This window comes from Hyla sarda, chromosome 10, assembly GCF_029499605.1.
Source record: "Hyla sarda isolate aHylSar1 chromosome 10, aHylSar1.hap1, whole genome shotgun sequence".
Classification (NCBI taxonomy): domain Eukaryota; kingdom Metazoa; phylum Chordata; class Amphibia; order Anura; family Hylidae; genus Hyla; species Hyla sarda.
In genome coordinates, this window is record NC_079198.1 from 133991445 (window position 1) to 134012905 (window position 21461).

A 21461-nucleotide genomic window follows, 5' to 3' on the forward strand; every position below is an offset into this window, starting at 1 on the left:
CTCAATGATGATGTCACGTCACGGTAGCTGTGCATGATGGGAGAATATCCCCTGCATGATGGGAGAATATTCCCATAGGAGCTGGACAGCTCCCGAGACGTGAGTCATCAGAGAGCAGTTAGACAGAAAACAGCAACTCAACTTCAGAAGCTAATAACTATTGGAACAGGATTAAGATTTTTTAATAGAAGTAATTTACAAATCTGTTTAACTTTCCGGAGCCAGTTCATATATAAAAAAAAGTTTTTGCCTGGAATATCCCTTTAACTTTCTGGCACCAGTTAAAAAAAAAAAAAAAAAAAAAAAAAAAAGTTTACACTGGAGTACCCCTTTAATCTGTTAAGGACGGCAGGCATATCCATATGCCCTCGTTTTAAGGTCCTTAAGGACTGAGGGCGTATGGATACGCCTGTGGGAATTCTGATTACCGCCGCTAGCCGGTTGGGGACCGGACCGGGATGCCTGCTGAAATCATTCAGCAGGCATCCCGGCACATCGCCGAGGGGGGTCCTGAGACCCCCCCATGTCGGCGATTGGAGTAAATCGCATGTCAATTCAGACATGCGATGTTCTCCTATTCCGGGCTGATCGGGTCTCTTGTGACCCGATCACCCGGAAAATAGGGATAATCGGAGCTGTCAGTGACAGCCCAGATCATCCTGAGGGATAGGTGCAAGGTCGCAGTGCTACGATCTCCTCCTATCCCCTGCCATTAGTCAGAACTGAGTTCTGACCAATGGCAGTGCACGACAGGGGGTTGCCATGAAAACCCCCCGTTCTGCTCACCCCTGGATGTCGGGCAGAACAAGGGGAGAAGATGGTGGCCTGTACCTGTGCAGAAGATGCCGTGGGGACCGAAGATCATCGATGGAGACTGCGGAGATCAGCGGCGCAGGTAGGGAAGCGACAGTGGGGGGGGAAAGGAAGGTGTCAGTAAGCGATATTTACTGCTGCCCTTCCTATTGGTTGCCAAACTGCAACTCCCAGCATGCCCAGACTGCCAAAGGCTGTCTGGGCATACTGGGAGTTGTAGTTTTGCAACATCTGGAGGGTCACAGTTTGGAGACCACTGTTACAGTGGTGCCCAAGCGCTGGCCCTCCAGATGTTGCCAAATTACAACTCTCAGCATGCCTAGACTGCCCAGGCATGCTGGGAGTTGTAGTTCTGTAACATCTGTCCCTTCAGATTTAGCAATTTTCATGCAAATTTTGAAAATTGCTGCTCTACTTTGAAGCCCTCTAATTTTTTCTAAAAGTAAAAATATGTCCATTTTATGAAGCCAACATAAAGTGGACATATTGTATTTGAGAATCAATATAAAATTTATTTGGAATATCCATTTTCCTTACAAGCAGAGAGCTTCAAAGTTAGAAAAATGCTACATTTTCAAAATTTTCATGAAATTTTGGGATATTTCACCAAGAAAGGATGCAAGCAACCACGAAAATTTACCACCAACATAAATGAGAATATGTCACGAAAAAAATCTCGGAATCAGAATAATCGGTAAAAGCGTTTTAGAGTTATTAATGCGTAAAGTGACGGTGGTCAGAATTGCGAAAAAGGGATCAGTCCTTAAGGGGTTACACTGTTTGGCACCACAAGTCTCAGCAAGGCAACAAGGCTTCCAAGGAGTTACGCTGCACTCTCACCTAAAGCCATCTGTATGTGTAATACCATCTGCACAGACGCAGTAAAGACCGTTATCCATAACCTGACGTCGTTGCGCTCATTTACTCCCTGTGTCTGGCCCAGGAGAAGCTGTCTCCAAGCTCTGACCGTGTATAGGTTAACAGTGCCCTGGCGTCACGATGTGATCAGGTATTTCTACTAACACCACAGTATGCTACAACCAGAGCTGATCTTTTCTACCCCTTTCAGAGGAGTGAAGACCCCTTCTCAGAATTTCTCACATTACAATTACCACTATATGTATATGCAGATAAGAGGACGTTACCTGTGGGAGCTGGCTCCAGATGAGCTGAGCAGGTCGATAACTCTTCACCACGATGGCGTCATCAGGTTGGGGCCCAGCCTGGACGGGGCCGTCATCCAGCAGGTCATCATCTGACTCCTGATTGTTGGAGCTGAGCCCCCGTTCTTTGTATTCCTGGTACAATCTGGGGTCTGAAGAGAAAAGACGGGTGAGGAACACGGAGAGACCCTCTGTAAACTCCCTGATATTGTCACAGTTCTCTTCCACAGTCTTGTTAATAGACGACAGGAATCTGACCGTCACACTGTCTCTCCTCGCCCAGGTCGACCCGGGGACAGAAAGCCTCCGGAGGACCCCCAGCACCACGTTCTCCTCTGCTGCGCTCTGTTCCATGGTCGGTCTGACAGTCTCCCCCTATAGCCTCTCATGGTTTTCATTTACTGGAGTAATATTGTAGCCGAGTGTTGAATTTAACATCTCAGACTCAGGAGATTGACACCGCCATACAAAGGAATCTGTACTGGGAACCATCAAAGAGGAACTCGAAAAATTTTCCATCTTGGAATTTTAAGGGGTACTCCACTGGAAAACATTTATTTATTTATTTATTTATTTATTTAAATCAACTGGTGCCAGAAAGTTAAAACAGATTTGTAAATTACTTCTATTTAAAAATCTTAATCCTTCCAGTACTTATCAGCTGACTGTATACTACAGAGTTCTTTTCTTTTTTAATTTATTTTCTGTCGGACCACAGTGCTCTCTGCTGACACCTCTGTCCGTGTCAGGAACTGTCCAGAGCAGTATTGATTTACTATGGGGGATTTTCTCCTGCTCTGGACAGTTCCTGACACGGACAGAGGTGTCAGCAGAGAGCACTGTGGACAAGACAAAAAAGAAATTAAAAAAGAAAATAATTTCCTCTGTAGCATACAGCTGCTAATAAGTACTGAAAGGATTAAGATTTTTAAATAGAAGTAATTTACAAATTACAAAAATGTTTTCCATCGGAATACCTCTTTAATGGACCCCTCCAGCATCCGGTTGGCTCCAAAGACCAATTTGGGTTCTTTATATAATTCGGCACTGTAACCCTAATAACCTGCAGACACGTCCACTCTTCACCTTCATTTGTTCCTTTTTTTTCTCCAATTTATTTTGTTGTCTTGGTGCCAACAAGTGATTTACAGGCTTAGGACTTTTGTGCCAATAGGCAATAAGTACCTGTCTATAATGAGTATGAGCCGCAGACAACTCCACCCATAGAGTACAGGTGGGGTGTCTAGGTCTTATTTTGGGAGGGCATCGCCTACGTTAGTTCTAGTTGGGGCCTCCTGCGGTCTGGGCGGCCCTCATGGCAAACACATTCAACAAGGGTTCACGGCTTGTGCCAACAGATGTCCCTGGTATACACCCAGAACACAAGGGCAAGGTTGGATACAGTAATGTGCTGGTGATGCCATGTTACAATATACTAATATAAGTCATCCTGTTAAAGGGGTACTCCGGTGGAAAAACATTATTAAATTATTATTATTATTTTTAAAATCATCTGGCACCAGAAAGTTAAAACTGATTTGTAAATGACTTCTATTAAAAAATCTTTACCCTTCCAGTACTTATTAGCAGCTGTATGCTACAGAGGAAAATCTTTTCTTTTTTAATTTATTTTTTGTTTTGTCCACAGTGCTCTCTGCTGACACCTCTGTCCGTGTCAGGAACTGTCCAGAGCAGCATAGGTTTGCTATGGGGATTTTCTCCTGCTCTGTACAGTTCCTGATACGGGCATCAGGTGTCAGCAGAGATCAATGTGGACAAAAAAAAAAAAAAAAATTAAAAAATAAAAGAATTTCCTCTGTAGCATACAGCTGCTAAAAAGTACTGGAAGGGTAAAGATTTTTTTAATAGAAGTAATTTACAAATCTGTTTAGCTTTCTGCCAACAGTTGATTTAAGTTTGCCACCGGAGTACCCCTTTAAAAAAAGGGACAACACCAAGATCCAAACTAAAGGGTCTTCTGGCCTGCCCATCAGATACCAGCACGCTGCACCATTTATGAGACCACCGGTAGAAAACCCTTCATACATCCCAATCCACCTTCTCCAAGACACTTGGCTCCTATAGACAGGCTTTCTGGTCGTTGAAACAACCCTCTACAGTGGAGTTTCCCAACCAGGGTGCCTCCAGCTGTTGCAAAATTACAACTCCCAGCATCCCCGGACAGCCTTTGGCTGTCCGGGGATGCTGGGAGTTGTAATATTGCAACAGCTGGAGGCATCCTGGTTGGGAAACGCCACTCTAAAGAGTTCTCCCTATTTAAGATATCCTATCATGTTATCATTGGTGGGGTCTAATCTCTGAGACAGATCCTGAGAGTAAAAAGGAGTCTTAAAGGGGTACTCAGGTGAAAATTATTATTTTTATTTTTAAAATCAACTGGTGCCAGAAAGTTAAAGGGCTATTCCAGGCCAAAACATTTTTTTTTATACATCAACTGGCTCCGGAAAGTTAAACAGATTTGTAAATTACTTCTATTAAAAAATCTTAATCCTTCCAATAGTTATTAGCTTCTGAAGTTGAGTTGCTGTTTTCTGTCTAACTGCTCTCTGATGACTCACGTCCCGGGAGCTGTGCTGTTCCTATGGGGATATTTTCCCATCATGCACAGCTCCCGGGACGTGACATCATCAATGAGCAGTTAGACAGAAAACTTCAGAAGCTAATAACTATTGGAAGGATTAAGATTTTTTAATAGATGTAATTTACAAATCTGTTTAACTTTCCGGAGCCAGTTGATATATATATATATATATATATATATATATATATATATATATATATATATATATATATATATATATATATATATATATATATATATATATATATATATATATATATATATAAAAAAAAGTTTTGGCCTGGAATACCCCTTTAAACAGATTTGTCAATGACTTCTATTAAAAAATATTTGTCCTTCCAGTACTTATTAGCAGCGGCATGCTACAGAGGAAATTCTATTCTTTTTGAATTTCTTTTTTGTGTTGTCCACAGTGCTCTCTGCTGACACCTAATGCCAGTATCAGGAACTGTCCAGAGGAGGGGAAAATCTCCATAGCAAACCTATGCTGCTCTGGACAGTTCCTGACACGGACAGAGGTGTCAGCAGAGAGCACTGTGGACAAGACAAAAAAAAGAAATTCAAAAAGAAAATAATTTCCTCTGTAGCATACAGCTGCTAATGAGTACTGGAAGGATTAAGATTTTTTTAATAGAAGTAATTTACAAATCTGTTTAACTTTTTGGCACCAGTTCATTTAAAAAAATAAAGAAATAAAAATGTATTCCACCAGAGTACCCCTTTAAGTTTTCCCTTTCTCAAAATGCATTAGGTCACATACTGTGGCCCCTACGTTCATGAGAATAGTGGAGGTCCCATTGATCATGCAGCAATACACATATCTACACTTATCTATTGTAACAGTAAGCGAATGGGAACAACATATACACTGAAATACTGGATCTGAAGGTGAAAAGGTGGAGAATTACTCAACACAGAGGAGGAAAACCTGTTCTGCGACCTCACCGGCCGACCATGTGACCACAGGAGAGAACAGGGAGGATGGGAACGAATTGTGAGAAAGCAAGAAGAACAAAGTTCACACATCTCAATCCAATGGAAGGTGAGGGGCATAACAAAAGGCTCATGGGCCCTGGTGTAATGGTGTATGGTCCCGCCACCTCCATGGTGGTCTAGAGCAGTAAAAGGGTCTCGGTCTATGATCATAGAGATGAGTGCAGGGAGGGGATAGAGAGGACTGTGCAGATGTAACTATATGACCATAGAGATGAGTGCAGGAAGGGGATGGAGAAGACTGTGCAGATGAAACTATATGACCACACAGTTCTCTCTATGATCATAATGAGTGTAGGGAGGGGATAGAGAGGACTGTGCAGCTGTAACTGTATGACCATAGAGATGAGTGCAGGGAGGGGACAGAGAGGACTGTGCAGCTGTAACTAAATGGCCACACAGTTCTCTCTATGATCACAGAGATGAGTGCAGGGGGGGGGGGGGGGGGAGATAAAGAGGACTGTGCAGTTGTAATTGTATGACCATAGAGATGAGTGCAGGGAGGGGATAGAGAAGACTGTGCAGATGTAACTATATGACCACACAGTTCTCTCTCTGATCATAATGAGTGTAGGGAGGGGATAGAGAGGACTGTGCAGCTGTAATTGTATGACCATAGAGATCAGTGCAGGGAGGGTATAGAGAGGACTGTGCAGCTGTGACTGTATGGTCACACAGAGTTCTGATCATAGAAATGAGCCCTAGTGAGGAGAATCAGACCTGTGAACCTTCCTAGCTTAGGGGCCCGGTCGCAATTGCAACCCCTCTAGCCACAGTACTGAGTGGTGGTATCACTAACTGGGGTTCCATATTAGGGAGCGTTCACACGGAGTAAATCAAGAGTAATTCACGCCAAAAAATTTACGGTCGGAAAAAAAGAAAGAATTTTATTTTCGCTCAAAATTCGTGGGCAATTCACGCACAATTTGCACGGAATTGCGCGCGGAATTGGGGGAGAAAGAAGTGAAGGGTTTTTCCAGCCATTTCCGGGCAAATTCCGCACAAATTCCGTTGTGTTTTAGTCAAAAAGTTGTTTTTATTTATTTATTTATTTTTTACTACTGCACTACTTCAAGGTTCGGGCATTAAAAGAAAGTGATTTTTTCTTCTTCTCTTCTCCTAAAAAGGTCACAACAGGACCACAAATAACTTGCTGTGAAATACAACACTTGGCAGGAGGAGCAGGAATCGGCTCCAGTAAACATTCCAGAGTGCGATGTTCTGCAGGGCGCCGCTGCTCGCTTACAATGTAAAAAAAAAAGAAAAGTACTGCGCTACTGTTGAGTTGGCACACCTCACATGTAGTGTTGCTCGCGAATATTCACAATTCGAATTTTATTCGCAAACATAGCACTATATATTCGCAATTACGAATATTCGTATCTATATATATATATTTTTCACAGTACACATCACAGTGATCACCCCTCTCTGCTTCCAGCTTGTGTGGTGTAAAGAAGGCTCTAATACTACTGGGTGAGACTGGCGTGCGAATTTTCACTTATGCTAATTTGTCTCATATGCTAATTTTCTCATATGCTAAAATTAACGCGAATATTACGAATATGCAAATTTAACGAATATATGACGAATATTTGTCCATCTATTCGCAAAATATCGCAAATTCGAATATGGCCTATGCCGCTCAACACTACTCACGTGTATAAGGACCCCCCTCACTTCAGGTCGTTCATATGTCTGGACTCTTTTTGAACATTTTATAGAGTTTCTCTCCTACATTCGGTAACGTCTCTGACCGCACTTAAGGGTTGTCACCCACTTGTCCCAGACTCTGAGCAGAATAAATCTGCAGTGCTGTGTGGACTTCTATCCTACTCCTCCTCTACTATCGCCTCCTTGTGGCTGTCAGTCTTTACTGCAGCTCTAAGAGAGAATGGAAGAGTGCGCCATAGCGTAATACCGCCAACAAGTAATCCACACAATAGACAATGTGGACCCGTACCGCAGGTGGTTGTGTGAGCTCACACCCAACAATGGTACGCGTGGATGAGATGGAGGGGTCCCGTCTGCAGCCTTCCTGACAGGTGAACACTTCAATGGAAAGACTTCTCGGGGTAAGGCAGGATAGAGTCGCGCTGACCAGGACAAGTACGAGAGATGAGGTAAGGGGGAGAACGGTTTATTTGGGATAAAATGTGACGCGTTTCACCGCGCAAGCGTGATGAAGAGAGTTTACAAAACACATTTAGAAACGGGTTTATTTTGGATAAAATGTGACGCATTTCATGGCGCTTGTGCAGTGAAACATGTTGCATTTAATCCCACATAAACCGTTCTCCACCTTACCTCATCTTTCGTACTTGTCCTGGTCAGTGCCGACTTCTCGGGGTAAGGCTGCATTCACACCTCGTTTTCAGCCTTCGGTTGCCGGATCCGGCTGGGGGAGGGGAAAACTGGGCGCTTCCTGACCAGACCTAAAACCGTAGTATACTACGGCTTTAGGTCCGGTCACAAAACTGGATACGGGTCAAAAATGAGCCGACCAGAGTCACCGTTTGACTCCGGTCATCTCATTAAAGTAAATGGATTTCAACGCTGGTCTGGCTGGGGTACGGGAGCGCCCGGTTTTCCCTTCCCCCAGCCGGATCCGGCAACCGTAGGTTGAAAACGAGGTGTGAATGCAGCCTAAGACAGGATAGAATCGGTGCTGACCAGGACAAGTACGAGAGATGAGGTAAGGTGGAGAACGGTTTCTTTGAGATAAAATGCAACGCATTTCACCGCACTTGCGGTATATGAAACAGTTTATTTGGGATAAAATGTGACGCATTGAAACGCGTCGCATTTTATCCCACATAAACAGTTGTCCCCCTTACCTCATCTCTCGTACGTGTCCTGGTCAGCACCAACTTCTCAGGGTAAGGCAGGATAGAATCACCGCTCACCAGGACAAGTAGGAGAGATGAGGTGGAGAACGGTTTATTTGGGATACAATTTGACGTGTTTCAGCACGCTTGCCTGGTTTCATCAGGCATCACCTGATAAAATTGCGCAAGCGTGGGAAAATGCGTTTACGAGATGCGTATATGAACCCGGTTTATTTTGGGATAAAAAGCAACGCATTTCACCGCGCTTGCGTGGTGAAATGCGTCGCATTTTATCCCAAATAAACCACTCTCCCCCTTACCTCATCTCTTGCACCTGTCCTGGTTAGCGCCAATTCTATCCTCCCTTACCCCGAGAAGTCTTTACTGCAGCTCCGGCATTCTATTCATAAACCAGAAGTCTGAGGATAAACAATACTATTCCTCCCAGATAGATGGGGACAGATAAACATGGACTTGTTGTGTGTTGTGTGAATGTTTCCCAGTACACAATGCTGCAATCTATGGGGCCGCCTGGAGGGGAATCCTAGAACGACGACTTATGGGGAGGAGGGGGGGGGACTGTTTAGTACAGGACACAGATCACTCCACCCAGACACAGGACAATCACTGTCTGCAACAGGAACGGCTAAAACAGATATAATCCTAAGGAGGAATGTGGCTGGAGGTGGCGGATGTTCACCTGACCCCGGCTCTATCTTCTCCTGTATAAACACATTCAGCGCCAAAAGTTACAGCTACAAGTTACTACACGAAGATCGAAACAAAACTCCAATATAATAATAATAATAATATACAAAGACTCAATGATTTAACCTGCCAGGCCAAAAGTATCAACTCTTTGTATATAGGGGGCAGTATTATAGTAGTTATATTCTTGTATATAGGAGCAGTATTATAGTAGTTATATTCTTGTAGATAGGAGCAGTATTATAGTAGTTATATTCTTGTATAGAGGAGGCAGCATTATAGTAGTTATATTCTTGTATATAGGAGGCAGTATTATAGTAGTTATATTCTTGTATATAGGAGGCAGTATTATAGTAGTTATATTCTTGTATATAGGAGCAGTATTATAATAGTTATATTCTTGTATATAGGAGCAGTATTATAGTAGTTATATTCTTGTACATAGGAGCAGTATTATAGTAGTTATATTCTTGTATAGAGGAGGCAGCATTATAGTAGTTATATTCTTGTATATAGGAGGCAGTATTATAGTAGTTATATTCTTGTATATAGGAGGCAGTATTATAGTAGTTATATTCTTGTATATAGGAGGCAGTATTATAGTAGTTATATTCTTGTATATAGGAGGCAGTATTATAGTAGTTATATTCTTGTATATAGGAGGCAGTATTATAGTAGTTATATTCTTGTATATAGGAGCAGTATTATAGTAGTTATATTCTTGTATAGAGGAGACAGTATTATAGTAGTTATATTCCTGAGTATAGGAGGCAGTATTATAGTAGTTATATTCTTGTATATAGGAGGCAGTATTATAGTAGTTATATTCTTGTATATAGGAGGCAGTATTATAGTAGTTATATTCTTGTATATAGGAGCAGTATTATAGTAGTTATATTCTTGTATATAGGAGCAGTATTATAGTAGTTATATTCTTGTATATAGGAGCAGTATTATAGCAGTTATATTCTTGTATATAGGAGCAGTATTATAGCAGTTATATTCTTGTATACAGGAGCAGTATTATAGTAGATATATTCTTGTATACAGGAGCAGTATAATAGTAGTTATATTCTTGTATACAGGAGGCAGTATTATAGTAGTTATATTCTTGTATATAGGGCCAGTATTATAGTAGTTATATTCTTGTATATAGGAGGCAGTATTATAGTAGTTATATTCTTGTATATAGGAGCAGTATTATAGTAGTTATATCCTTGTATATAGGAGCAGTATTATAGTAGTTATATCCTTGTATATAGGAGCAGTATTATAGTAGTTATATCCTTGTATATAGGAGCAGTATTATAGTAGTTATATTCTTGTACATAGGAGCAGTATTATAGTAGTTATATTCTTGTATATAGGAGCAGTATTATAGTAGTTATATTCTTGTATATAGGAGCAGTATTATAGTAGTTATATTCTTATATATAGGAGGCAGTATTATAGTAGTTATATCCTTGTATATAGGAGCAGTATTATAGTAGTCATATTTTTGTATATAGGGGGCAGTATTATAGTAGTTATATTCTTATATATAGGAGCAGTGTTATAGTAGTTATATTCTTGTATATAGGAGCAGTATTATAGTAGTTATATTCTTGTATATAGGAGCAGTGTTATAGTAGTTATATCCTTGTATATAGGGTAGCAGTATGTATAGCTCCTAGAGATACATTCTCGTTCTGAATTAACACCAATCTCTGATCATATATTTGAGCTCTCGCTATATGAAATATTCAGCAGTGTTAATGACTTGTTGCATTATTTATACCGACTCCCATAGAACATAATTGTGTTTCCTCTTTTCCGATCACGTCTCGTCCATTCATCTCCCTCTGTATGAAGGATTTCATTTAGTGAATTTATTATATTACATCTTAATTACTCTACAATTATCCTTTACTCACCATCTTTAAACGAGCCCGCTGTGTTCCTCTGAAACTTCTTCTTGGCAAATGTTTTCTATAATAAAAATAATGCAGATTTATTATCCTCATGGCCTCTGCAATGTGCAACATACCCCCAAATGGTCCAGTTAATTTGGGGTGCGGGCAATGCAGATTTGCATATTATGACTTGTGGGTGGGACTGAACATATTGCACTATTTAGGACGTTAATGTGAGGGGATGTGTGTACGATTGTCCAAAGTCAATGGTACAATGGTATATACACTGAACGATCACTGTATGAGGAACAACTGGCTGCTGCCATCTTGTGATACCAAGTGGTGGACGGGTCACGATTAGTGCTCAGATAATGTGTGGACCTCTACTCCACACCACAAAAGCAACATGTACCAGTCATGGGTCAAAGGAGTATTCTGCCCCTAGACATCTTATCAACTATCCAAAAGGATAGGGGATAAAGTGTCTGATCGCGGGGGTCCCGACACTGGGGACCCCCGTGATCTCGGCTGCGGCACCCCAGACATCCGTTGCATGGAGCGAGCTTCTCTCCGTGCCGGATGACTGGCAATGCGGGGTGGAGGCTCGTGATGTCATGGCCACACACCCTCAATGCAAGTCTAAGGGAGGGGGCATGACGGCCATCACGCCCCCTCCCATAGACTTGCCTTGAGGGGGCATGGCGCGGCCATGACGTCAAGAGCTTCCGGCGCTGCACCGGATGCTCTAAACGAATGCCGGGTGAAGCAGGGAGATCACGATTAGACATCTTATCCCCTATCCTTTGGATAAGTGATTAGATGTCTAGGGGCGGATTACTCCTTTAACGTGGCGACTTGAGTGTCTTTGGGCCTGGAGATGTGGTGCCAGTATTTTTGAGTGTACCAAGGATGGATGAACCATGGAAAGACATCTGACAGCGGCCACATGTGCTTGATCCAAGAGGAGAGAGTCAGATGGCACATTTGGTATATCAGCGATTAAATACTGAACCACGATGGACCAGCTGATCCAACAAGCAAGACAAAGTGCCACAATAACCAAGAAACGTCCCTAACATCAACTGGGGTTCAATAGCTGAAGACGGACAAGGGTGGCCCCAGGGCTGGTGCAAGGATTTACGTCACCCTAGGCAATAGCTAATATTGTCACCCACTTGACTCCACCTATTGGCCCACCCTTTGACATGTTCCACCTCAATACTGGGGTGACACACTGTAACAAACCTCCTCCCCCTGCTGCTGGCTGAGCAAGTGGTTTGGATGCTGATTTTCTAAATTTCTTGCGGCAGGCAGAGCGGCGTCCCCCATCAAGAGGGCACTCTAGGAGGCTGCCTATTTTGCCTATAGGGAGAGCTATCCCTGGGTGGCCCTGACAACTCTGCGTCATTGTAAACAACACCTTGCATGGGGCCAAGGAAAGCCATAGGGTCACCTTCAACATATTGCAGAAGGTCGTCTGGAGTGACAAGACCAATGCCCTGCTTATTCACATGGATTGGTCTGCATCTGGTGTAGATAGCATGAAGCTGTATCCTGTGGTGTACCAATTGGGGTATAACAGGCCGGAGGTGGAAGTGTTATGGCCTGACAATGCCCAAGTACTATTGATCATAAAACCACAATGAAGATACAGGGACCTGTTACCTGACCATCTGCACCCACATCTATTCTGACCACAGCGCCATCTTCCAACAGGACAATCCTCCGTATCATTGGGCTCCGATCACTATGGAGTGGTTGGAGGAACATGACGCCACACTGCCTTAGCCCCCCAAAAAATCACTCTAATGTCACCCGCATTGTGGAATCGGCTGGGAGATCTGCTTCAAATAACCCATGGAGCTCCTGCAACAGGCATAGGTAGAGTTCAGTACGGAGAATATTTGTCATCTAATGTGGGGGAACTACAACCTAATGTGGGAAGGAACTATACAAAAATATAAAATTGTACTATTCTGATCCCTATAACTCTTCTGGAGATGTATGAGGGTCATTTTTTGCACTGTGATTTGTAGTTTTTATCGGTACCATTTTTTGTTTTGATGCGACTTTTCAATAGCTTTTTAGTTATTGTACAAGTCTGGTTAGTGCACTATTATGACTTTTGGGGCCCCACTTTTGATTTTGTCCAGGGCCATGCTAAGCCTAAAACTGGCCCTGACTGCATCTCCGCTATCCCATAGAGATGCATGGAGGGGGAGTGTTGGCAATGGCATCATGCTACAGCCAACATGTCTTCTGCATGGGTAGAGTCGGGGCCCCCAACAGGAGGTCGCAGGTGGTCCCCTGCGGATAGGGGATAAGTTGTATAATGGCTGCAGTACTTCTTTAACAACTCAGTGATAGGTGCCGCCTCTCATGGCCTCCAGCTGCTATATTTAGCAGGATAATGGTCGTCCGCACACAGTAAGGGTTTCCCAGGAATGTCTCCACCAGACTATAAGGCTAGGTTCACACTACGGAATCTCTGGGCAGAAAATTTCCGCCTGGAGATTCCGAGTGCGGCCAGCAGGCAGCTAGGACCGCGTGGACACTGCAATCTCCAATAGACTACAAAGTGTTCTGCGAGTATTTCCGCTTGAAGAATGAGCAACGCCATTCTTCAGGCAGAAATTTTCAAGCGCATTTTCCGTTCACAAATTCCACTTTACAAATTCCCAAGTGTGAATATGTGAACGGAAACCCATTCACTACACTATACATTTTAGTAAGCGGAATTTCTGCCTGCAATGTCAAAGCGGAATTGCAGGCGGAAATTTTGTAGTGTGGTCCTAGCCTAACTCTTCCTTGGCTGCCCCTCACCAGACTTATCACCAAGCGAGCATTTATGGCACCAACTTCAGCAACCTACAACCTACCGGCTGTAACATCTGTGAACAAATGTGGCGCAGGATGCCATACAGAACCTGTATACCTCCATGAATCCCAACCATATCATCTGGTATCCAGGCTAGAGACACCCAACTTAATACTAGAGCCTCCTGTCAGGTGTATTACTTTTTTTTGTCAATAAGTGTATATACGAAAAGCTGTCTGCAGCAAGTATACAGTACGTATTACCGAATCTCAAGCATTGATAGAGTTCTTCACTCTAGAAAAAGTAGTTCCGCCTTCCAAGCATTTGGAAAGCGAAACTACTGTTGACTGCCAATAATTTAGCAATTCACACTTGCAGTGACCTTTTACTTAGTCTTCCTGTAATGTCCCAATACAGGATATAACCCTGTACAGCACTTAGGCCCTGTCAGGTTGAGTCCCTCATTGTCCCAGGGGCTCTCCTGCAGAGTCTCCCCCAGTATTGAAGCTGGTGTTACTGTGTATAATGTTATGTACTATGTGTATAAAGTATGAACGACCTTTGGAGGTATCACATGTTATGTTCACATAATGTGTTATGTTACCCAGAGAGCACCAGTTGACCACCTGACCTGCAGCTTGACCTATGGGCTTCTTTCTCAGCCCCCCCCCCTTCAGAATAGGGGCAGCCATTACAAACTCTCTCTTACACAGACATCATAGATCCTGTGTCCAGTACCTGGAGGCCATAAAGCCTGCACACCAGCCACATTGTCAGTAAGTCATCTCATCTATGTCTGCTGTCTCTACCAAAGTCAAGTCACTAGTCAAGTCAATTATAGTCAGAGTGGCTGAATTGAAGTCTGACCCAAAAGTACTGTAAGTCCCAGCAAGCTGCAAGGCCCTTTCCGTGTTACTGGTTGACTCTCTGGGATTCTGGCCTAGCTGTGAAGACTAACAACTGCCTAACCTCAGTAAAGCTACCGTTAACCCTTACCTGGTCTTGGACTATTATTGCTCTGCCTAACCTTGGAATAGGGGTGCTACCGTTCGGGTGGTTACCGGAAAAAACATTCTGGCATCACGAACATTAGGGGTTAATAACACCTTGCCCCTCGGCTATACCATCTGCCCCATCCCACACCAACTTTGGCGTCACCACATTTCTTTGGGGACTTTGTAGTCTGTAGTAAATTTGTCCACCACCCAATCCTGCCCCGCAATCATCAGCAACACCATTCCTCAAAAATATGGGCACCTTCTTTGCCACTGGGTATATTAATAATAATAATAATAATAATATTAGCAATAAATACATCAATATGTAATATGCACCTTAGATCTTCCGGGGCTCCTCGGAGGCGGGGCACTTGGATCTTCTGAAACAGGCTTTAAGGAGGAGATTGGCTTTCGAGGCTCATAATCCTCATCCCTAAAACCTTTCATAGCCACTCTGTAGGACTGGTTTCTCAAATTTCGTTTCAATGTCCCCCCACCTTCAGGCTCATCCTCTGGGGAGTCTAGACAGATATCAGGAACAGACACCCGCTTAGGTTCATTGCGGGCAAGTTCCTTGCTGAAGGTTGTTGCGGCAAAGCTATGATGTCTCGGGACTTTGGTTTTGGAGGCAATGGCCAAGCTTTTTGGGATCATTTGTTGGGTGCCAAGCTTTTGCGCAGCCGGACTCTCCGTGCTCAGTATAATCCTCCGCGCCTCCACTGGAGATGGGTTCGGATCGGGAACATAAGATGCGTTATCCATGGTGTTCACAGTCTTTTTCTGTATTGAGGAATGTGAGGTGGAGTTGTTCTTGAGGTCCAGATATTTGTTCTTCTCCAACAGAAGGAAAGATTTCTCCCCCACCGACGGGTCCGAGTACCGGTGAGACATGGCGATCTGTGTTGAAGGTTGTTATAACGGATGTATGTAGTTCGGCTGTCGAGAGGAAAACAAAAATTAGTCCTGAAGTGAAGTTCTTTACAAAGGGATAGTGCTGGGCAGTATACCGGTTCATACCGAATACCAAAATATTTGGGCTGCACGATATGTATTTTTCCCATACCGCAATACCGGTTTGGCCCCTCCCCCTTGGGAATGAATTATCAGCTCAGCGCTGTGCTGTCCCCACATCAGGGAACTAATCATATGTGACCCGCCAGCGCTGTTCTGCTCCCCCCTCCAAATCATGTGACCCACCAGCGCTGTTCTGCTCCCCCTCAATTAATTATCAGCCCAGCGGGGTACTACTCACATATGTCACTCGTAAGCACTGCCCTACTCCTCTTTGTTGGGGGCCGCCGGCGATGGAACTCTATACTGTACGCCAGTGGTCTCCAACCTGCGGACCTCCAGATTTTGCAAAACTACAATTCCCAGCATGCCATGCTGGGAGTGGTAGTTTTGCAACAGCTGGAGGTCCGCAGGTTGGAGACCACTGCTGTACGCTGTATCCCTATGCCCGGGCTACAAAAGATAAAGAAAATAAACTTTAACTTACCTACGTCGGCCTTACGCCTGGGACGGGAACGTTGGACAGCTGTCAGCCTATCACCGGCCGGAGCAATGTCCCGCCCCGGCCAGTGATAGGCTGAGCCCACTGTCATGTAAGGAGCTCTGGCCGACTTCTTACATGACGTGCGTTTAACCTATCACTGGCCGGGGCAGGACATCGCTCCGGCCGGTGATAGGCTGATGGCTGTCCGACGTTCCCGTCCCCGGCGTAAGGCCGACGTAGGTAAGTTAAAGTTTATTTTCTTTATCTTTTGCAGCCCAGGCATAGGGATACAGGGTACAGCAGTGGTCTCCAACCTGCGGACCTCCCGCTGTTGCAAAACTACAACTCCCAGCATGCCCGGACAGCCGTTCGCAGTCCGGGCATGCTGGGAGTTGTAGTTTTGCAACATCTGGAGGTCTGCAGGTTGGAGACCACTGGCGTACAGTATAGAGTTCCATCGCCGGCGGCCCCCAATAAAGAGGAGGAGGGCAGTGCTTGCGGGTGACACATGTGAGTAGTACCCTGCTGGGCTGATAATTAATTGGGGGGGGGGGGGGGGAGAAGAACAGCGCTGGCGGGTCACATGATTTGGTGGTGGTGGGGGAGCAGAACAGCGCTGGCAGGTCACATGATTTGGGGGGGGGGGGGGGGGAGAGAAATACCGTTATATACTGTGGAACCGCCATAAGTTACAAAAATACCGTGATACACATATTTGGTCATCCCGCCAGGGACACCATAAACCTAGAACGAAACTGAAGCTTAGACTCAAGAGCAATAAATCCTATATCGGGAGCGGCTATCCGGGCTGCTTACTTATCAGCTGATAAAATACCAACAAGGAAGAGAATGCGAGAAGGATCTGGAGCGTGTCCCAACTTCACCTCCGCAGTGATATAGGTTATTCCCAATGACATCACTTTCACTATACACCAGTGGTCTCAAACGGTGGCCCTCCAGATGCTACAAAACTTCAACTCCAAGCATGCTGGGAGTTGAAGTTTTGCAATATCTGGAGGGCCACAATTTGAGACCACTGCTGTAGACAATTATTTAAATGGGCTCTCATTAAAACAAATTTTTGCTATTGCACTCCTTATGGTAAATTTAAAATATCTTTCTAATGTACTTTGTTTAAAAAAAAAATAATTTAGATTTCTTTGTTTTATTATTTTTTTATTTAATTTTTCTTTTTTTTTTTTAACTGCCACTAGGTGTCTCCCTTCTTGTCCAGAGCACATTTCCCCCAGTCTCTTGCACAGACTTTGGACACCTGAGGGTGGCTGAGGGGTGGTGTGGGTGCAGCCTTAGCCAATCATAGCTCATCTCACACTGAAACTCTTATAAAATTTGTCCTTCCAGTACTTATTAGCAGCTGTATGCTACAGAGGAAATTCTTTTCTTTTTTGAATTTCTTTTCTTGTCTTGTCCACAGTGCTCTCTGCTGACACCTGAAGCCCATAACGGGAACTGTCCAGAGCACGAGAATATCTCCATAGCAAACCTATGCTGCTCGGGACAGTTACTGACGCGGACAGAGGTGTCGGCAGAGAGCCCGGTGGACAAGACAGAAAAGAAATCCAAAAAAGAAAAGAACTTCCTGTGGATCATACAGCAGCTGATAAGTAGTGGAAGGATTAAGATTTTTAAATAGAAGTCATTTACAAATCTTTAAACTTTCTGGCACCAGTTGATTAAAAAAAAATAAAAAAATTAATAATAGTAATAATAAAAAAGGTTTCCAGTGGAGTACCCCTTTAATCCCACTTTTTGGTGGTTATTGATTCTCACCTTTCCAGCAACTTGCTGTGGCCATTGCTGCCCCTATTATTGTTCCTGCCATGGTGCCCCCTTTTTGTAGGCCATAGGCCAGTGTTTCCCAACCAGGATGCCTCCAGCTGTTGCAAAACTACAACTCCCAGCATGCCCGGACAGCCTTCGGCACCAGAGCTAAATGTCGAATTCTGAGCCCCTGACAATTACCCAGTTTGCCCCTCTAACACTGGGACCTTATTATATAAATGGTAGGACACTAAGATAAGTAGATATGTCCTCCAGAGGATCCTCCATAGATTCTGATATCGATGGCCGAGCCCCCAGGTTTGGGTTTGGTCGCATATACTCAGCAATAATTATGGTGCAGGAATAGGCAGAGATCTGTATAGAGCGGTGGCCTACAAACTGTGGCCCTCCAGATGTTTCTAAAGCTACGACTCCCAGCATGCCTACACAGCCATCAACATGGGCTTCCATATTTAAGGCTGTCCGGTCACACTGGGAGTTGTAGTTTTGCAACATCTGGAGGGCCACAGTTAGGAGACCTTTGGTATAAAACTAGATAAATACACCCAATTTATTTACCATAGTAAGGCAACCTGCACGTTCATAATAAACTTTGCCTTACCTATATAACAGACACAACATTACATTATACAAAACTACAACTCCCAGCATGCCCAGAGAGCCTAAGTGTGTGCATGCTGGGAGTTGTAGTTTTGCAACAAGTGGAGGCACCCTGGTTGGGAAATGCCACATTACATTATACAAAACTACATCTCCCAGCATGTCTGTCTGGGCATGCTGGGAGTTGTAGTTTTGCAACAGCTGGAGGCTGGTCACTTGTGCCATTCTTATCGCATGCAGTTCCCTAACTTTCCTTTCCAGTTGGAAGGTTGGGGGGTCACTCACGGTTTTTCGCCTACAAATTCGGGTGATTCAAGCTCGGATAAAAAAAAAAAAATAAGGAAAAGGAAAATAAAAAATTATATATATATATATATATATATATATATATATATATATATATATATATATATATATATATATATATAATAGAAAAAGAGTTGCTGCAGCTGTTCGATTCCAGCTGTGCGTTACGTTATATCCCAGATTCCTGCTACAATGTATCAACATTTTCAAAACAGAAACTCTGCAACATTGTTACACAGGATACAACACAGAGTCATTGCAGCCAAATGGGGACAACAACCCTCATCGTCCTGGTTACAAATCTAGAATTAGAATTCCACAATTGTTCCCAGGACTGGAGGGACAAAAGAATCCTCCATAGATTCTGATATGATAACAGACCATCAGTAGAGCAGGAGATGTCCCCATCTGGGAGGTGACTTTGGAGCTAATCTCTTTACAGTATTTCTTATGGAACGAACATCCTGCGTGTACAATAATGAAGGTTATAATTAGAGATGAGCGAACTTACAGTAAATTTGACTCTTTCCTAGGACTGTGTCCACCTTTTTCAGCCCACCGGAGCACCTGAAGGCTGAACTCATTTATGCATGATAAGCCATCAACTGCCGAGCCGAGAAGTTCGTGACGAATCGAATTTACTGTAAGTTCGCTCATCTCTAGTTATAATCAGTGTTGGGTGAAATTACAGTAAATGTGACCAAACCCAATCCTGGGGGCTCTGCCATTGACTGCATGGATTAGTGACGCCTCCACAGTGCCCCAGGTGCTTGGAAAAGATGGATACGGTCCTAGAAGATCTAAGACTGTCATCCTGGACTTTTGAAATTCATACTATCGATGGCCGAGCCCCCAGGTTTGGGTTTGGTCGCATATACTCAGCAATAATTATGGTGCAGGAATAGGCAGAGATCTGTATAGAGCGGTGGTCTCCAAACTGTGGCCCTCCAGATGTTTTTAAAACTGCAACTCCCAGCATGCCTAGACAGCCATCAACATAGGCTTCCATACTGAAGGCTGCCCAGTCACGCTGGGAGTTGTAGTTTTGCAACATCTGGAGGGCCACAGTTTGGAGACCTTTGGAATAAAACCGGCATATAGAAAAGCCAATATACTATACTCTGTCAGCATTCCTTTGGCTGTCCGGGCATGCAGGGGATTGTAGTTTTGCAACAGCTGGAGGCACCCTGGTTGGGAAACACAACATTACAAGATACAAAAGTACAACTCCCAGCAGCCTTTGGGAAAGAAACACATTACATGATGCAAATGTACAACTCCCAGCATGCCCAACATGCCATTGGCTGTCCGGTCATGCTGGGAGTTGTAGTTTTGCAACATCTGGAGGGCCACAGTTTGGAGACCTTTGGTATAAAACCGGCATATTAGATAAATACACCCAATTTATTTATCATAGTAAGGAAACCTGCACTTTTCTTCGGTGCACGTCCATAATAACATTACATGATACAAAACTACAACTCCCAGCATGCCCAGAGAGCCTAAGTGTGTGCATGCTGGGAGTTGTAGTTTTGCAACAAGTGGAGGCACTCTGGTTGGGAAACACCACATTAAGTTATACAAAACTACAAATCACAGCATGTCCAGACAGCCTTTGGCTGTCTGGACATGCTGGGATTTGTAGTTTTGAGACAACTGGTTGGGAAACACCATAAAGCCACTGGTGAAGGGTGGGAGCCCACCTGATGGGCACAAGGGACCCCCATCCAACAGTGAATATATAGATATACCATGATAAATCCCAACATGTATTGGAGACCAGGGGTTACAGGTCCCGTACACTCGGAGGTTTCCCATAATCCTCTCTCTTTCGTATAACTGGTTTCTTCTAAAGTGACTCAAGGCCTTAAACCAGGATCTCAGATTACAGCTCAAACCCTTTATACCGGGGCTACACCCTATGTGCAAAGGTATAATTCACAGGTGGACAATACAGCTCGATACGTGGGCGGTTATGACATTGTGAACAAATACGGTGAAAATAAACGCAACCCCCCCCCCCTTAGGGGAATTTTTTTGTATTAAAAGCATAGAATTTCCCTCACCCTCCCTGCAGGGACAGAACACACCTGCTGCCATTGATCCAGTCAGGGTGCCTCCAGCTGTTGCAAAATCACAATTCCCAGCATGCTCCGACAGCCAAAGGCTCTAAGGGCCTGCTGAGAGTTGTAGTTATGCAACAGCTGGAAGCACACTGGTTGGGAAACACAACATTACGTGATGCAAAACTACAACTACCAACATGCCCTTAGAGCCTTTGGCTGTCCAGGCATGCTGGGACTCGGAGCTGTGGTTTTGCAACAGCTGGAGGGACCCTGGTTGGGAAACACAACATTACATAATGCAAAACTGTCCAAGCATGCTGGGAGTTGTAGTTTTGCATCATGTCTGCATGCCCGGACAAGTGGTAGTTTTGCATCA

The 21461-nt window shown here is 43.9% G+C and overlaps 1 protein-coding gene across 5 annotated transcripts in view; it reads right to left on the bottom strand.

Moving 5' to 3' along the window:
* The window catches only part of ARHGEF16 (Rho guanine nucleotide exchange factor 16), a 60963-nt gene that overhangs the window by 25976 nt on the left and 13526 nt on the right, over positions 1-21461 (bottom strand). For all 5 annotated transcript variants that reach the window (XM_056544576.1, XM_056544575.1, XM_056544577.1 and 2 more), the window contains 3 exons: positions 15152-15751; positions 11021-11075; positions 1959-2128 (listed from right to left, as the gene is read on the bottom strand). In XM_056544576.1, the coding sequence (XP_056400551.1) occupies positions 1959-2128; positions 11021-11075; positions 15152-15706 (780 nt within the window). In that variant the 5' untranslated portion in view covers positions 15707-15751. The remainder of the gene's footprint in view (positions 1-1958; positions 2129-11020; positions 11076-15151; positions 15752-21461) is intronic.